A 19996-nucleotide genomic window follows, 5' to 3' on the forward strand; every position below is an offset into this window, starting at 1 on the left:
TTAAAAAAAAATAAGAATAACCTTGTTTAGGAATGGTGAAAGTAGTCTCTTAGGCATAGTTTTTACTTAATGGTACTTAATTATATCTTGATTTGATTGAAATTTGACATTTGGATTGTTTACCTGCCTACGTAATTCATGCATAATTAAACGTTTTTCCCCTCTTTTCAGGTGAACCAATTTTCATTTATATGACCATCATCAAAAATAAAGATGGATGGTGCAAACAATTTGACTGAATTCATTCTTCTGGGTCTCACACAGAATCCTGAGATGCAGAAAATATTTTTTGTGGTCTTTTTACTCATTTACTTGTTGACTTTGGTAGGAAATCCGCTGATTGTCATCACCATTGCAACCGGTCAGATGCTAAGCTCACCTATGTATGTATTTCTTTCTTATTTATCCTTCTTAGATAGTTGTTATTCTTCTTCCATGGGCCCCAAAATGACAGTTGATTCACTCTCTTACAGGAAAACAATATCTTTCAATGCATGTATGACCCAGCTTTTTGCAGAACATTTCTTTGCTGGAGCTGAGGTCATCCTGCTAATGGTGATGGCCTATGACAGGTATGTGGCCATCTGTAAGCCCCTGCATTACTTGACCATCATGAGTAGATCAATATGTATTCTTTTGGTGGGATTGGCCTGGATAGGAGGCTTTGTTCATGCCACTTTAATTATTCTATTCATCATCTGGCTACCTTTCTGTGGTCCCAATGTCATTGACCATTTTCTTTGTGATTTCTTTCCTTTGCTGAAACTCTCTTGTGCTGACATCCATCCTTTTGGCCTTTTTGTTGCTGCCAATAGTGGAATAATGTGCATACTCACTTTCTTCATGCTTCTCACATCCTATATCATCATTTTGAACTCCCTGAAGACTCACATCTCAGAAGGGCGGTGCAAAGCTCTCTCAACTTGTGTATCCCACATTGTGGTGGTCATTTTGTTCTTTGTGCCATGTGTGTTTGCATATCTATGACCTATGACTACCTTTCCCATTGATAAGGCCATGGCTGTGTTTTATACAATGATAACTCCTATGTTAAATTCCTTAATCTACACACTAAGGAATGAAGAAGTCAAAAATGCCATGAGAAAATTATGGAGCCAAAGAATGCTTTAGGGTGAGAAATAAACAATAATGGGAAGTGGCTATTAACATGAATGATAATAGCATAAAATATTTTTGTTGAATTTATTTCTAATAACTAAATTGAACACAAAGCTTTTTAATTTTTCTAATGATGGATAGAATAGTTGAACTTTTTAACCATAGTAATACTGCATTTTATAAACACAGCAGACAAAAGATAGAGTGAAAAGTGGGAGACATGAGTTGAATGATATTATATTTAGTGGTTATGAACATTGTTAAGGACTACTTCAAAACGGTGGACATTATTTAGTCAGCATCATTTTGGATGGCCTCTGTTGAAGTGATACCTAGACCTTTGCTTTCTCTTAAACAATATTTATCACTTCTAGAAAGGCATAGACAATGTGGAATCATCAAGTTTATCAAAGAGGAGAAACAGTAAACTAGGAAAGAGGCTTAATGTGCTGAAGGACAAAATAGGATATCCAAAAGATCTTAAAACATGAGAATAATGAAACAATCCTAATGAAAAAAATATTAGTAATACATGTAAAGAGCTAGAAATTATTTCGGATCTAATATATTCTAAGGAATACTAGTTTTTGTGGATACAAAGACACAAAACAAACAAAAAAAGTCTTTATCCTTAAGCCTGTAAGGGACTCAAATTATACTGGAAGAAATAATACATACACAGTTAAGTAAAAACAAAGTACTAAAGGAGACATTTGCACTTAAAATGGAAACAGGAAAGATATTCTATGGGAAATGACACTTAACAGGAGACTTGAATGGAGCTATGAATTCTAGGAGATCAACCTTCAGAGGGCTGTTAGTCTAAGCACTTGTGAAGGGTTATGTTGTAGAATGGAGATGGGAGATGTATTGACACTTAAAGAGAATCGGTTGGCCGGGTCGTCAGAAACATAGAGTATTTACTACATTTGACCTAAATAATGCAACTGGATGGGATGGATGGATAATGAATAAATGAGAAATTATTTAATAAGCATTATTATATTGAAGAAGCCAAAATAAACAGTGGAAGCACAAATATAAAGAGTCATATAATTCTTGTCCTCAATAACTCATGTTCTACTGGGGAAGACTACATAACAGGGAGAATTATGGCTAGGCAGAGATTTTTTTTTGAGCCAGGATGGTAAATTAAGTGATAGGGCAAATGATTGTAATGCTTTTGCCAGCAAGGTTAGTGTTATTGTGATTTCTGATCTCAGAGCTAGAGGGAATTCTCTAGGAATAAGGCAGAAAGGAAGATTACATACAAGGCAATATGGCATGAATATAGCTTTACGGAAGTGAGATTGGTGTGAATTGGATTAAAGTGGCTAGACAACATGGGAAAATTTGAGAGTTTCAGTAAACTGTAAGGTCAAGACGACTTAGAAGGATGACATACAAATAAAACAAGTGAATCTATTCATAGAACCATAGAACTCAGGAAGAGGTTGCTATGTAATACATACACACATACACATCTATATGTATACTCATACATATATACATATATTATGCCTATGTGTATCATGTGTATGTGTATGTTGTATACTACATATATGTATATGTAGATATAACTCTATAGACATACATATGTGTATATCCACATAGATGTGTATATGCACATATAGATATTTACATCTATATATCTATATCTAATCTATGTATACTGGAATTGAGCAATGGTAAAGTGAAGACCGTTATCCCAGAGAGATAACCTTTGTTAGCAAGGCCATGCAAAATGGGTCTGATTGGCATGCTATCCTTTTGTGGCACACATATGTTTGCATATCTACATAACTGAAAACTGCCCTAGCAGTCCCTCTTGGTGAATGTTTTAATAAGGAGGTAAGCCAAGACTTTACAGTTCTTCGCCCAGTACTGGGGAGGGAGAGGACAACTCTTCAAGTAGGAAGACCCCTGCAGCTTGGGAAAATGGCTTTCAAATGTGGCTGATCCATCCCTCTCTGGCACTTCAGAACTGGACTGTTAGATAGTTTATGAACATTATGCTTCATTCTGGCTACAGCATTTTAGGGAGTTGTCAAATTGTATCACACCTAAGGGATGGAGAACTGGATGGAGAAATAACCAGAAACTATACCCTATCAGAAAACAGCAGAAAATAAGTTCTTGAAAAAAGGTGCTTTTCCTCCTATATTTTTAAAGCCGTAACAAATTGCCTAATACATAGTACATGCTACATTGATTTTTGGGAGGAATTGCAGTTAGTTGGTTGAAACAATTTGAGGAGAAAACAAACTTTTAGGGAACATTATCCTTGTAATCAAATACTTAAAGATATGATGACCCTTCGTCATCACACCTTTGATTTTACTTGAATAAAGAGAATAGATCTTTGAATAATGGGTCAATGTTACATAAAGATTAAAGGAAAAAAATAATAACTTTATGGATATGGGCTGCTTATAATGACAGGAATCAGAGTTTGTAAAGGGACTGGCAGTCTTCAGTCAGATGCTTTATTATCTGGAAATATTGTGGAGAGGGCATTCTCTTTATCTAAAGTGCTAAATTAAGCAACATTTGTGCACTCTGCCACCTCTCCAATTCTGTAATACTAACATGTTTCATTTAACTCTTAAAAAAGTTTTATGAAATGGGTATTGCAAGGATTAGTAACCTAAACACAAAAAAAGAGAGGACTATCAGAGGTGAAATGATTTGATCAAGGTGATCATCAAGTGGCTGTTCTGACAGTAGCAATTTAAGGATTTTTCCACCTCAACACAGCAGCCTTCACTTTTAACAAATCCAGGTACTTTGTCCATCCAAAGGAGGTCAACATAAATGTACCCTGAGATATAGATCTACCATGAGTTATCTTGATACTTGGTGGCTTCTGCTTAACTCTGTATGCTTGTATCTAGAGTGGGGAGATTGTACACTGAAGATTCTCATGAACAGATGCAATCTGAACAGCTAGCTCCAAAATATAATGCTCTAAGCCAATCAAATTATCCCTAATAAAAATAATCCTCCATACTCAGTGTGGTGTGAATGAATTAGAGAGAGAAGGAAAGTTGCTTGTAATACTGACTTTATTATTGATGTTATTATTAGGTTTTTTTTTTTTGCCTATCAGTTGAAACACATACTATTTATTTCATAATAGTCATACGGATCTATAGGTGACAGTGTATATAGATGGTTGGACTTGTCATCAGAAAGACATAAGTTTGAATCCTGCCACAGCCACTTATTAAGTGCCTGGCACTTAAACTCAGCCTCAATGTTCACATATGTTAAATAGGAATAATAATAGTCCCCACTTCACAGTGTCGTTGTGAGGAATAAATGAAATAGCACATGGAAAAGGCTTTGCTCTGCTTTAAACAGTATGACAGTTACTATTTTCTTGAATGTTTATGTTGAGGGCCAGAACTGGAAAGTCTAAATAGGGGATGAGGAATTCAGGTTAGAGTTTGACTCTTCCTTTTTCCTACCCGTAAGGGCTTAATTATTCAGATCATTTGACTCATCAACTTTCCACGAAGGTGTTAGACTACTCTGCCCCTTGAACCTTGATGGCAGGCAGGTGTGAACAATTAAGGATGCACATAAGGGCTGGGATTAGTTACATAAGAATGGTGAGAACGCCTCAGCGATGATTGTTAGCTTTCACTATATAATCCGGACCCAGAATAATAAATTGGCTCAGTGTTTCACTGACCGCCTGACCCACGTCTCTTTATATACAACACTTAGTCGAGGGGACGTGTTTATGTAGGAACTGGGTCCATTTGACACACATCAATGGAGATATAAATTTTCTTTTGATCTTCCTAAGGAGACCCTGGGTGGGTAAAAAATGATCCAAAGAGACTGCTTTGGGATAGTACCCCAAGACTAAATCTGTTTACTATGAGTACACAATCTCTGGTGCTAGGCTACTTCTTACAAAGATATGGGGAATATATATTCATCGTGTGTGTGTGTGTGTGTGTGTGTGTGTGTGTGTGTGTGTGTATGTGTATGTTTGTGTGTTTTCCCTTCTTTGGGAAACTGCTCCAATGAACTTATTCAGTTTACCATGCAGCTGTCATCAATAACCACAACTCTTACCCCAAACAATATAATATTCCATTAATACAGTCCTTTGAAATTTAATTTCTAAATGTTTTAATCAGCTGTGCCTCAAAAAAAGTATGGAAAGATTATTATGAATCTTGTCTATGGACCTGCCTATCTTTCTTGCTGTCAGATTAAAAAACAAAACATAACAAAACAAAACAAAAAACAACTAACAAAACTCTGATTGGCACCAAGGAGAGTTTAAAGATCTTTAAAGATGTATTTTCTGTTCCAATCCTCACCTTATTAGATTTTCTTCTTTAGTGGGCATTTAGGAAGCAGATTTATACTGTAAACAATTAATAAATATTTGTTACATACTACTGTGGTGATCCAGGGATGCTGGGCACCCCAAAATTCAAGGGCAAAAGGTGAAAATCTGCCTCAAAGAATTCAACTCAAGACATCTTTCAGTCAGAGACAAAGTTTATTGTTTTGCCAATAGAAGTGGGTGGAGTTTTTAAGTACATTCACATTTTTGATGCTCATGTTGACAAGCAGGCTTGATTTTAAGAATCTGAACTATTTGTGATCTAATATAAGCCTGCCAGACTCTTAAATTATGTGATCAATATAATGAGGTCAAAATAGACACATATATAGAAAGACAGTGGAATATTTGGATGTGGTCAAGGAGTGGCCAGTAGCTTGTAGTGACTGGGAGATAACAGAGACCTGGTCTAGATGGGATTAAGGAGTGGCTAAATAGCCTGGGGTGAGGCCAGGAAGAGGGCCACAATGAAAGGGAAGTTAAAAGGATTATGGACTGGGAAGGGCCAGGTGCCTCTGGCAAATGCCAAGAATCTGGGCCAAGTGGGAAAGTCCAGGACCTTTTAGGGATCTGTCATTATTATTCCATCACTACATGCCAGGAAATGTGTTAAATTGGGAGATAAAAGAAAAAAAAAGTCAATCTCCATTTCCAAAGAACTTATTTTTGAATGGTAGAGATAGTATGAATAGCATGTGTGTATACATACATATTTTACACACATATATATGCAATGCAAGTGGAAGATAATGTCAGAAGGAAGGCACTAGTTGTGGATGAAGTAGAGATAAAAGCTTCTACAGAAAATGGAATTTGAGATTAGTCTTGAAGGAAGACAGGGAAACTTGTAGACAGACAGGTAGGCAGACCATCTGAAGTATGAAGGACAGCACATGAAAAAGCATGGAGATGATCAATGGAATGAATGGAACTAGAAGAATAATTTATACAATGTTGGAAACATTAAGACAAATTGACTTTTAAAGAATTTAGAACTTGGATTAATGTATTGATCAAGCACAAGACTGAAAGAGTGAAGATGAATCATTCTACTCACCTCCTGCCACAGAGAAGATCAACTTAAAGTGCAAAAAGAGACGTACTTGTTGGGGTATGGCCAATGTAATAACATAGTTAATTGGACTATGAATAATTATGATAGGGGTTTATTTCATATATATATATATATATATACACACACACACCCATACATATATATGTATGTATATATATTTTTCCTGTTTCAGTTGTATACATAAAAAACCACATTATATATGCATGTGAAAAATAAATAAGAGACCTTTAGATTTGACAGTTAAGAGATCATTGATAACTGTATAGCAAGATCATTTTCAGTTAAATGATAATGTTGGAAGCAAGATTGCAAATGGTATAAAATCTAAGGGGAAGAGGAGAAAAAGCAGAGGCATCAAAATGTAGATAGCTTTCTCAAGAAGTGTATCCTCCAGGGGAGGGCAGATATAGAATAAAATATTATAACCAGTGAGCATGGTCAGGACAAATAAGGTTTTGGGTTTTTTTTGTTTTAAGATGAGGGTGAAATAGGCACAATTATGAGCAGAAAAGAAGGAACAAATAGATTCAGAGTGAGATAGTGAATAGGTTAGAGTTGAGGGGAGGGGAGTAGGAGGATGAAGAAGAAAAAGTAGAAAAGAGGAGATGAGAGAAAGGAAGTGGAGAAAGAGAACAGGGTGCAGAAATTTCACTTGTGTCTGACTCTTAGTGAGCTCATTTGGGGTTTTCTTGGCAAATATATTGGAGTTGTTTGTCATTTCTCCAACTCATTTTCCAGATGAGGAAACCGAAGCAAATAGAGTTAAGTGATTGGCCCAGGGTCACACAGCTAGGAAGTATCTGAGGTCATATTTGAACTCAGGTCTCCAGACACCAGGCCCAATGCTCTATTTACTGTACTACCTAGCTGCCCTAGAATAAAGAACACTCTATAAATTGTTGATAAAGGAGAAAGCTTGAAATTTTAACGAGACTTATCCTTCAAGGTCCCACATAAAGAATTTTTGTTTTTCCTTATCTGGGAGTTAAGGGGTGGGAAGTAGAAGGGACTTTTCTCTTACTGTTGAATAGTAACAATAAATGATGAAGATGGGCATTGAAGGATTATGTGGAAAAAAAAGTAATTTCCAGGCTAAGGAGCCACCTGTTGTTGTTCAAAAGGATCTAAAGAAATTGATTTTAAGGGGCCAAGACACACAATTGGGAATCCAGATTCACATCAAAGGATGTGAGGCCTAATGCCCTCTAGCAATTGCTCAGGATGCTAATTAATTACTTAGGTGCTTTGGAACAAAAGAACTTTACCACTTTTACTTGCTGTTATTACTTCCCCAGACCCATCCTTTATTTCTATAATATTCATTTTTCACAAGTACCACTAAAAAAAAAAAAGGAAAGTGGTGTGCTTTTTTTTTGAAAAGGTGGACAAAAATCTTAAAGAGATTAGAAGAATTTTCTAGTCTTTGTGCATTAGCATTGATGGATTTTTAGGACCTTGAAAAAGGAGAATTGGTGGTGGTGGTGGGGGGAATCCAGTGCATCACAGAAAGTGAGAGCTAGAAGATAACTCAGAGAGCTGGCATAATTATTAGAGTGCTGGGCGTGAATCCAGGAAGACCTGAGTCATTCAAATCTGGCTTCAGACATTGACTAACTGTGTGATCATGTTAAAATAGAATTTCTCTTTCTATGCATATACACATACACATCTATACATAAATATATACATATATGTATGCATATACATATACATATATACACACATATATGAAATATTGAATTCTTGGTAAATTGCCTTGCCATATGTGAATAATGTCTTTAGCTATTGCTCTGGTCTCTAGGAATTAGGATGTTTTCTGACCCTGCATTATAATTAGCTCTGGAACATCTCTGGAGATGTTGATTGTACTTGAAGGCCTGTGTGGAAAGTCTTTTTTCCCTAGAGCTAATTTAATTAAAACAGAAAATGTAATTTGTATGGTTCAATAACAAGCATAAGTCTACCTGTCTAATTATTATAAGAGTGGATCTGGGCTTCTTTAAATTTCTTTACTTTAATGGATTCTCTTCTACCATTCAAGGGCAAACAACTTCTTGAAAGACTCAGATGAGGGATAGGATTGAAGAAAATAGAAACTTACCAAGACCCATGTAGGCCTTTTATGACTCTTGTGGCTTAACATAATCTTCCCTGCTTCAAGTGGCTTAAATTGGCTGGCTAGGATAGGGTCCTGAAGCTCTGTATTCACTAATCATTTGCTTCTACTTTCAGGTTAATTTAGTCCCAAAGATAAGGTATTAATGTCGAAGACTAAAGCAAAACCAAACAACTTGGCTCTCAAGACAGGAATACATTTCAGGTAATACATTTATGGCAGTATATGTGTAAAAGTAATTCACTGCTCAGATAATATCACATACTTTAAATTTATTTGGAAATAGTTTTATGATTTTTTTTCCCCTGATTAAGGTTTGAATCCAACCTGAGTAGTTCAGAACTGGCAAAGGCAAAATATTCACCCTCAAGAATTAACTACCATCAATAGGCCATTTTTTCCCCATTTTTATTCTGAGCATTTTTTATTCTACCATATAAAATAATGTATTTATTTTAATTTGAAAAATGGAAATGAAAATATGAGTCTTGAGCTATGATGTTTTATTTCACTTGGTATTAACTCTGAATATTTTTTTCTTGTTTGTTAAAATGACTATCTGTTCATCCTGGTTGCATTATATTTAAAAATAAGAATATATTTACAATAGGTTACAGAGGGATTTGTGTGATTACAGTTATTGATTTCTCCTTTATTTAATTCTAGAGCTATAGAAATTGCTAATACAATGGAATATTACTTTTTTTCATATGATAAAATATGTATGTTTATGGGAAAACCAGAAACTTGTGAAATAGTGTGCGTTCAGTCATTTCAGTCACTTCTGACTCTTTGTGACCCTATTTTCGGTTTTCCTGGCAAGGATACTGGCGTGGTTTCCTATTTCATTCTCCAACTCATTTTGCACATGAAGAACTGAGTCAAACAGACTTGTCCACAGTCACAGAGCTAGTAATTGTCTGAAGCCAGATTAGAACTTTCACAAGTCTTCCTGATTCCAAAACCAGTACTCTATCCACTGAGCCACCTTGTAGCCCTATGAAATATTACATACCATATACAATATGCTAAAATAGAAACCAATTTTATTATTTTCTATTAGTGAATAGACATTGAATAATTCACTGAATATAGTGTTTTATTTTATATATTTTAATAGATTGAATAAATAAAATTATTCCTGAGACAAACTAATGTCATGAAAGATAAAGAGATAATTATTGAAATAGGAGCCCATATTTATTAAACAAATTCTTTATTCAGTAGGTTGTGAGACATATTTTTGGATGTACAAAACTTACATAAAACACAAACTCCTAAAAGAGCACAGTCTACTAGGACAATAACATAGGAACATGCAAAGTTTTAATTTGCATACTTTCTGGAGAAAGTGAAGACTATTGAAGAGCTGGAAGAGGATTTTTTGATATATATTTTAAATGAAAAAGTCAGACAATTGGTTACTTGATAAAATTGTAGTTCCTTAACTCTCATCTTAATGGAGACCTTTCTCCTTGGAAAAGCAGGTGGCAATAGTGGAACATTGGACAAAAGAACAAAACCGTCATCACCATTTCCTACTCAAAAGGTGAGTAAGAGGCATAAGTATTACATACTATGACGGCACAATAGTCTTGTCATTCTCTGTGATGCGTGTGATATTACTGAGCTAATTTTGTCCAGTAGTTTTGTCTGGAGTTCTTTTAATCAAATCCAGTTTTTGAGATTTCATTTAGATTTCCTTGACTGAACCACAATGACTTCTGAATAAATTTATGTGTATAGATGTATAGACATATATACATGTACATATATGTGTATCCACACAAATGTATATGTGTGTTAGTATTTGTTTGTGCTTATATGTGTAGGTTGTCCAGCTTTTGAAATACACATACATCATGTATTACATGATATATTATGGGTATTTTGAATCTCCTTATAAATATATGCTTGTATTTATGTACATACATATAAAGCATTTATTTGAAGGACTATAACAATTAAATTAAGTTGTATATGTAGATATCTTGGATTTTTTTTATTGTGTTGACAAATATAATACTCTCATTCATTAAATCATATTTTATGGAATATTGAAATAAATTTTGCATGGCTATTTTCATTTAAGCATTTTTAAATTGTAAAATATTGTGTAAGTGTTATAAGCATTATTGATTCCTATATTTCAAAAACGTTCTTTGTAGGTACTCCATTCACTAATGCAAATCACATGCCCTTTTATAACAGTAAAACATACTTGAGTAGGTATAATGTAAAATTTCCAACAATTTTACCTGTCATTATTAGATAATATACAACTAGTCAATCCCAAGTCTCACACTGTAAGCTTTTCTTGCTTTCTTGACTTACCAGTGCTCATATTCTGTGAGCATAGCCTTCACGTAGCCAGGGTCACCACTATACCATGTTGAGTATAGAATTTTCTTAGAGTTATTATTATTATTGTTGTCTTGATCAAATATCAGTCATGTTCTTACTAACAACTATTAGAGTAACTGCATTGTATACAAAATTATTCAGGAATAGATTCCAAAGGTATGTATGAATGACTTTCAAAAGTTCAGGAATATGCATGTGTTAGATGATGATGCAAAGAGATCAGAATATCTCTCATCCCTGTCATGGCTTGTACTGAAGGAGCAGATATCCCAGCTAGGGTTCCTTGGGCTTTCTTATGATTATTTCCTTGCCTACCACCCATAGATTAAGGGAAATTTATTTTTGGGGATATGACCTTTAACATTACAATCATCATTCTATGACCCAAGATTAAGTGACCCTGGCAAGTCATTTAATTCTGGTTGCCTAGCAAAATACATCCATATATACATATATATATATATATATATATACACACACATGTGTGTATATGCATATGCATGTATGTATATATTATATATACATACATGTATGTATGTGTGTGCATACACACACACTCACAACCCACCTCCTTGTCATGTCATAGTATAATATTGTCAAAACAATCTAATTCCTCTGCATAGTCAGCTGCTAGTCCCTTCTACATAAAATTAGCTTGTGTGTATTATTTAAATATTTTGTATATACTTATGTGTTCTCTCTTCCTGTAGAATGTAATCTTTTCAAGGGCAGATGCTATTTTATCCATCTTTGTGTCCCGCAAAATCTAGCATATCATTGTTTAATAAACACTTGTTGAAAGATTGATTTTTATGAATATATGTGAAGTAGACACTATAACGTATGTCTTCTTGACTGATTCATAGGTATATTTTCAAAAGGAATCTCTTAGTGCAGTCAGAATGCTTGAAATCATCAGCAAGTACCTACATTTAGAAACATCTACGTGTCCTGAAGATAACTGAAATTTACAACTGAATTCAACATCTGTGTAAAGGTCAGATGGCAAATAGGAATGTGACTGAATTTGTTCTATTGGGTCTCACGAGGAACCCTGAGATGCAGAAAGTCATGTTTGCTATATGTTTAATCACTTATGTTATCACTGTCATGAGTAATATGCTCATTGTGATCACTATTGCCTCCAGCCAGACTCTGGTCTCACCAATGCACTTCTTTCTAGCATTCTTGTCTCTGATAGATGCTTTCTACCCATCATCAATGGTCCCCAAAATGCTTGTAGATATGCTCCGTGAGAAGAAAACCATCTCCTTCAATGCGTGCATGACCCAGCTTTTTCTAGAGCATTTTCTTGGGACTTCTGAGATTGTGCTCCTCATAGTAATGGCCTTTGACAGGTATGTGGCCATCTGCAGACCTCTGCACTATATGACAATAATGAACCACCGCCTTTGCTGTTTCCTCATTGGATTGACTTGGACAGTGAGCTTCCTGCATTCAATAGGACAGATTCTCACCATAGTCTGGCTTCCCTTCTGTGGGCCCAATGTTATAGATCATTTTATATGTGACGTTATTCCCTTGATTCAACTTGCCTGCACAGACACCTTCCTTATAGGTCTGCTGGTTGTTGCCAATGCAGGGTTAATTTCAATGATGAGTTTCATTGTTTTGATGTTCTCCTATGCCATTATCCTGCGTTCCCTGAAAAGTTACAGCTCTGCAGGGAGACGCAAGGCTCTATCTACTTGTAGCTCCCACATTACTGTAGTCATTTTGTTCTTTGTCCCCTGTGTGTTCATGTATCTGCGACCAGTAACTACATTCTCCACTGATAAAATTATAACTGTGTCCTACACTCTTGTCACTCCCTTGTTAAACCCAATTATCTACACAGTAAGGAATGAAGAGGTAAAAAATGCCATCAAGAAGTTATGGAGTAAAAAAATTGGCTTCAGATTCTAAATGATTCTAACTATCAAGAACTGTGCTAATTTTTATCAATATTCTTGAAAGGTTTCAAGGTTCCTTTAGAAAAAAAAATAAATGCATTTAAGATCTGAGGCTTTTCCCAAAATGACTATACATGCTTTGTAAGCTTCTACCATCATTTTATATGGCAAATTCAAGTTTTTGTTTTCCAATTGCTAATAGGGCCAAATGGAAACATGTACTGGGAAGATGCTGATCCATTAACAAATGGTCACATGTTTTGACAACCATGCACCATGTAAATATAAATTATTATTATTTAAATCAAGTACCTATTCAACTGTATTTGTTTTGTAAGTCAGTCAAATAAATCATACGTTTTACTAGATAAAAAGCACTATGAAGACGGAAATGCTTTTCTTTTTCATTTTGCCTTGTAACATACTTTGCAAATTTCAGGCACACATATATGCACAAAGTTTATTTTATCTTTATATTGAATGACGTTCAGTAAACCACTTGATGCTTGGGCTGTAGATAATTTTATTTCTGGTAAACTGACCCAGAATTCAAGAACATTGTGGATGTCAAAATGCCAAGTATAACTCCAAGAGAATGCAAATAATTTGTGAGGACGCAACATTGCTAATGTGTAAACCTAGGATTCTTAAAACATTTTCCATCATAGACTCCATTTGGCAGTATGGTGATGACTATGTTTCCTTCTCTGAGCAATATTTAATGCATACATACAAAATTTAAGGAAATAATTAGACTTAGACATTGGTGAAAATAGATAATCATATTTGCTTTCCTTTCCAAGATCACATCCCACTAGAAATCTATCCACAAACCTCATTAGGAGGGCTTGGGAATCCTAGATTAAGAGCATTGCTGGACTTCCTCTTTGAGAACTGACTTCAGACACTATGAACTTTTTTTGACAACCTAATTTTTTTTTTAATCTACATCTCTTAAGGGATGTCACTCTGTGTGTGCCTGTGTGTGTGTGTGTGTGTGTGCGCAGCATCTTTGTATAAGCATACACATGACACACTATTTTCTGTATACCTATGTCTTTGGAAATAGCTGAAAGTCAGCTGGAATCAAGTGTCATGTTAGAATGGAGGAATCCACCTTGAGTAGGCTTTTATTCATTACAATGACATGTGATTCTGTAGAGAGAAGATCATTTAATGTGAAGACATTAATCAATATATTGCTCTTACTTGTAAAATATTCTCTCCTGTGATGCAGCTTGTGACTATAAATAATGGATCTAGAGAAATACCATGTATCTTCACTTGTAAGATTTGATGAAGAATTGGCTGAGAGGGTATTAATAGGATAATCACAAATTAAAAACCATTCATAGGCAATTGAATACAAACTACCTCACTGTCTTCAGCAGCAGCAATGTCAGTTCTTGGTTCTAAGATATTCGTGAGCCTTTTTTTTTTTTTAACATGGATCATTTTAACCAGGGTAGGAGATGATCAGGATACACTTTGTTTTTCTTTTTTTTTTCTTTTTTCTTTTTTTTTAATTTATTTTTAATTTTCAAAATTCACTTTCACAAGATTTTGAGTTCCAAAATTTCTCCCCTTCTCAACCCTCTCCCCACCCCAAGATGGCATATATTGTGTATACCCCATACCCTAATCAGGCCTCCCTTCTATCTCTCCTCCTTCTCTTACTCTCTTCCCCTTCAATTTTCCTGTAGAGCAGAATAGATTTCTATACCCCATTTCCCGTGTATCTTATTTCCCAGTTGCATGTGGAAACAATTTTTTTTTAACTTTTGTTTTTAAAACTTTGAGTTCCAAATTTTCTCCCTTCCTTCCTCCACACCCAGCCTTGTTGAAAAGGCAAGCACTTTGATACAGATTAAACATGTGTAGTCATGCAAAACACTTTCATAGTAGTCATGTTGTGAAAAGCTAAGTATATTTCCCTTCATCCTATCCTGCCCCACATTTATTCTATTCTCTCTTTGGACCCTGTCCCTCCTTAGAAGTGTTTGCTTTTGATTACACCCTCCTGCAACCTGCCCTCCCTTCTGTTATCTTCCTGCTCTGTTGTCCTCTTCCCCACCTATTTTCCTGTAGGGTAAGATAGATTTCTATACCCAATTGAGTATGTATGTTATTCTCTTCTTCAGCCAAATCCAATGAGGATAAGATTCACTAATTCCCACTCACCTTCCCCCTTTTCCCTTCCACTGTAAAAGCCTTTTCTTGTCTGTTTTATGTGAGAAAATTTACCCATTCTACCTCTCTGTATATCCTCTTTCATTCCTTAATTTTATTCTTGAGATAACACCTTTTCATCTTCAACTCATCCTGTGCCCTCTATCTATCTATCTATCTATCTATCTATCTATCTATCTATCTATCTATCTATCTATCTATCCATACATACATACATATAATTTTTCCCTCCAACTACTCTAATACTGACAAAGGACTCATGAGTTACAAATATCATATTTCCATGCAGAATGTAAACAGTCCAACCTTAATAGGTCTTTTATGATTTCTCTTTCCTGTCTACCTCTTCATTTTTCTCTTGAATCTTGTATCTGAAAATCAAGTCTTCTATTCGGTTCTGGTCTTAATCAAGAATGCTTGCTTGTTCCTCTATTTCACTGAATGTACATGTTTTTCCCCTGAAGGATTATGCTCAGTTTTGCTGGGTAGGTGATTCTTGGTTGTAATCCTCCAGAATATTATATTCCAAGTCCTATGGTCCCTTAATGTAGAAGCTGCTAAATCTTGTATTATCTTGATTATGTTTCCACAGTACTTGAATTGTTTCTTTCTGACTGCTTGCAATATTTTCTCCTTGACCTGGGAACTCTGGAATTTGGGTACAATATTCCTAGGAGTTTTCCTTTGGGGATCTCTTTCAGGAGGGGATCAATGGATTCTTTCCATTTCTATTTTGCCCTCAGGTTCTAAAATATCAGGGCAGTTTTCCTTGATCATTTCTTGAAAGATGATGTCTAAGCTCTTTTTATTTTTGATCGAGGCTTTCAGATAGTGCAATATTTTTTAATTCTCTCTCCTGGATCTATTTTCCAGGTCATTTGTTTTTCCAATTAGATATTTAACATTGTTTTCTATTTTTTAAAAATTCTTTTGGATTTGTTTTACAGTGTCTTGATTTCTCATAAAGTCACTAGCTTCCAATTGCTCCATTCTAATTTTTAAGGAACTATTTTCTTCAGTGAGCTTTTGGACTTCTTTTCCATTTGGCCAATTTTGCTTTTGAAGGCATTCTTCTCCTCATTTGCTCTTTGGACCTCTTTTGCCATTTGGATTAGCTATTTTTTAAGGTGTTATTTTCTTCAGTATTTTTTTGGGTCTCCTTTAGCAAGCTGTTGACTTATTTTTCATGATTTTCTTGCATCATTCTCAGTCTTTCCTCTACTTCTCTTACCTTCTCAAAATCCTTTTTGAGCTCTTCCATGCCCTGGGATGAAATCATATTTTTCTTGGAGGTTTTGGATATAGGAGGCTTGACTTTGTTGTCTTCTGATTGTAAATTTTGAACTTCTTTGTCATCAAAGTCAGATTCTATGGTCTGGCACATTTTATGATGCTTGGTCATGATCATAGCCAATTACTTGAGTTATAACTCTTTTTAAGGTAGAGGACTGCTTCCTTGTGGAGAATGTAGTGTCCCAAGCTTTGGGGTTTTGTGCAGCTGTTTTCAGAGGTACTTCTAGGGACTTGTAAATTTGTAGTTCTTCCAAGGTGTTATGAAAAAAGGGCGAGGTGTTTACTCCTTTCCTGGACTGTGCTCTGGTCTATGAGTGATCACAAGCCCTTTTTTCTGCCTTGGAAATGTGAGGAAGTTCTTTCTCCACTGCCGCTATAAGCTCTGCTATGTCAGCACTCCTCCTCACCTCAGGACCACCACCCAGAATTGTGACCTAGATCCAAGCAAGAGCAAAGCAAGAGAATCCTGCACCAGCAGAGAGATCCCTGCAATCCCCCTCAGATAAGCCACTCAATTCCCCCTCAGTCTGCTTGCAGGAAGCTCAGGAGGCAGCCACTTCCCTGTGCCTAGCTCAGGGACTGAAGATGAGAACACCATGCTTCTCTCTCTAACAGTACACACAGACTTCTCCAATTTACCTTCTAAGTTGTCTTTGGTGTTCATGGGTTGAAAAGTCTGGAAACTGTCACAGCTGCCCCTGATTCAGTCCCCCAAAGACTGCTTCAAGGTTGCTGAGGGCTGCCTGCCCACACCAAACTGTGCTCCTCTCCCCGCTCAGCATGATGTACTTTTCTGACCAACCATCCAGGTTGCCTTAGGATGGGAATATGTTTCAATCTGTCTTTTTGTGGGTTCTGCTGCTTTAGTGTTTGTTTAGAGCCATCTTTTACAGGTATTTGAAGGGGTTTGGGGGAGAGCTCAAGCAAGTCATTGCTTTTACTCTGCCATTTTGGCTTTACCCCTCCTTGAGCAGTGCTTCTTAAACTGCAGGTTGTGACCCCACATGGGGTCACGTAACTGAATGTGGGGGTAGTGAAAAATTTGGTAAGATTAAAAGTTTTCTGAATGTGCAATGACCAAATATTAATTCAAAATCAAATGTATAATGATTCCGAGGTGTTTCTGGCAGTGCTTGCCCATGTTGCATCACCCAATCTCACTGCAGCCTTGGTTCTGAACCCACAAAATGTAGACTTTGTACTGCACATGCCATCACACCAAACAACACCAAAGAATGCTGCCAGAAACCCCTTTGCTCAGATTCGACATTGTATGTAATGAATTGCAATGTTTTTACTGTACATGCAAAATCATTAAGTAAATTTTAGCTTGGGATTAGGATAGAATTTCCACAATTCCTGAAATGGCCCTAGACATACTTTTGCCATTTTGTACTATGTATTTATGCAAATCAGCATTCTAAGCATTGATGATTATAAAATCAAAATATCAATCCACTCTGAAAAACACTGAAGACGCTCTATGTCCTGCATTATCAAGTATTCCACCGAGACTTAATTCTTTAAGTAAGAACAAACAAGTACATTCCTCTCATTAGCATGCAAATTTGCTTTTGCCTGTAATAAATGGTATAATTATATAGATAGTAAAGAATTCTTTTAAGTCAATTTGTCAGATCTGTGGAGAGGGGAAAAATTCATAACCAAACAAGAGATAAAGAACATTATGAAATGTAGAATAGATCATTTTGATCATACAAAATTGAAAAGCTTTTTCAAAAACAAAACCAATGCAACCAAGATTAGAAAGAAAGCAGAAAGCTGGGAAGCAATCTTTACAGCAAGTGTCTTTGATAAAGGCTTAATTTCTCAATATATAGAGAACTGAGTCAAATTAATGAGAATACAAACTATTCCCTAACTGATAAAGGGTCAAATGATATGAACAGGCATTTTTCAGAGGAAAAAATTAAAACTATTTATAGGCATATGAAGAAGTGTTCTAAATCACTTTTAATTAGAGAAATGCAGATTAAAACAACCCTGAGATACCACCTCACACCTATTAGATTGGCAAATAAGACAAAAAATGAAAATGATAAATACTGGAGAGGATGTGGGAAAATCAGGACACTGAGGTACTGTTAATAGACTTGTTAACTGATCCAACCATTTTGAAGAGCAATTTGGAACTATGCCCAAAGGGCAACCAAGCTCTGCATACCCTTTGATCCAGCAATACCTTACTGAGTTTCCCCATTGCCTATTTTGACTCCTCTAACTTATTTTTTTCCTTTTGTATTGCTATAGCAGGAATTTCTACAATGATGTTGAATAATAGTAGTGATAATAGACACCCTTCCTCCACCCCTGATCTTATTGGAAAGGTCTTTCATCTATCCCTCTTATATATTATGTTTGTTCTTGCTTTCAGACAGATACTAGTTATCTTTTGGGGAAAGGTTCTATTGCTTCCTGTACTTTCTAAATGTTTTTTAATACAAATGATCATTATATTTTGTCAAAAACTTTTTCTGCATATTTTGATATAATCATATAATTTTATTGTTTTTGTTATTGATATCATCAGTAATGCTTATAATTTATATATACATACAAAGATATACGTATATCCACATACATACATATATACATACATATCCACATCCATATACACAATATACATTTTCACATATACATACAAAAATATATGTGTGTGTGAGTATATATATACATATATATACTCACACACACATGCATGCATACATACATACTTACATACAAACTTACATACATACAACTTTAAACAGTCCTGCATTCCTGGTATAAATTTCACCTGGTCGTGATAGTCTTTGAAAGAGATTGCTGTAATTTCCTTGCTCATATTCCATGCGCATTTTTATATTAGTACTCATTAAAATAGGTCCATAGTTTTCTTTCTCTGGTTTTGTTTTCTCATATTTTGTCATAAAACTAATTTAGAAAGATTCCCTCTTTACTTCTTACTTTCAAGTAGCCTATATAATATTGGAAATAATTGATCCTTAGTAGATTCATTTGCAAATACATCTGATTATGAAGATTTCTCTCTTAGGGAGCTTATTGATAGCTTCTTAATTTTATTTTCTGAGATAGGCTTATTTCTGTATTCTATTTCCTCTTCTGTTAATTTGGGAACTTTATACACATACATACATACATACATACATATATATGCATATCTATATATATATAATTTACAAATATATTAAAATTTAGAAATATGTGTGTATATGTATATTTGTAAATTTTAATCCATTTCATTTAAATTATCAGTTTCACTGACATATAATTGGGCAAAATAACTCATAATTTTTATTTCATCTTTAGTGGCTGAACATTTACTTTTTCACTTTCGATCTTGGTAAGTAGGTTTTCTTCTTTCTTTTTAATTAAATTAACCAATGATTTAGCTATTTTATTTGTTTATAAAAGTAGTACTTTTTTTTGTTTTTGTTGTTAAGTTGTTTTTCATCATGCTTGACTCTTCATGACACCTTCTTAATGGGGTTTTCATGACAAAGATAGTGAAGTGGTTTATCATTTCTTTCCAAGGG

At 35.1% G+C, this 19996-nt stretch overlaps 3 protein-coding genes across 4 annotated transcripts in view; all 3 read left to right on the forward strand.

The window, feature by feature from the left end:
* Positions 1-213: 213 nt before the first annotated feature.
* On the forward strand, positions 214-1131 carry LOC110223993 (olfactory receptor 4C12-like). The gene is given in 1 exon segment (XM_021009784.1): positions 214-1131. A coding segment is annotated over 1 exon segment (918 nt).
* A 6009-nt stretch (positions 1132-7140) lies between these two features.
* LOC110223996 (olfactory receptor 4C12-like) lies at positions 7141-12969 on the forward strand. The gene is made up of 2 exons (XM_021009787.1): positions 7141-7154; positions 12057-12969. The coding sequence occupies exons 1-2, from the start codon at positions 7141-7143 to the stop codon at positions 12967-12969; spliced, it is 927 nt and encodes a 308-aa protein (XP_020865446.1).
* Positions 12970-18514: 5545 nt separating this feature from the next.
* LOC110199605 (olfactory receptor 4A47-like) overlaps positions 18515-19996 on the forward strand; it is a 2490-nt gene continuing 1008 nt past the window's right edge. Inside the window, exon 1 of one of the 2 annotated variants that reach the window (XM_078148146.1) lies at positions 18515-18570. In XM_078148146.1, the coding sequence (XP_078004272.1) occupies positions 18515-18570 (56 nt within the window). The remainder of the gene's footprint in view (positions 18571-19996) is intronic. The other variant, XM_078148145.1, reaches the window with a different exon arrangement.

The sequence above is a fragment of the Phascolarctos cinereus genome, unplaced genomic scaffold (genome assembly GCF_003287225.1).
Source record: "Phascolarctos cinereus isolate Bilbo 61053 unplaced genomic scaffold, phaCin_HiC Scaffold_9;HRSCAF=440, whole genome shotgun sequence".
NCBI lineage: Eukaryota > Metazoa > Chordata > Mammalia > Diprotodontia > Phascolarctidae > Phascolarctos > Phascolarctos cinereus.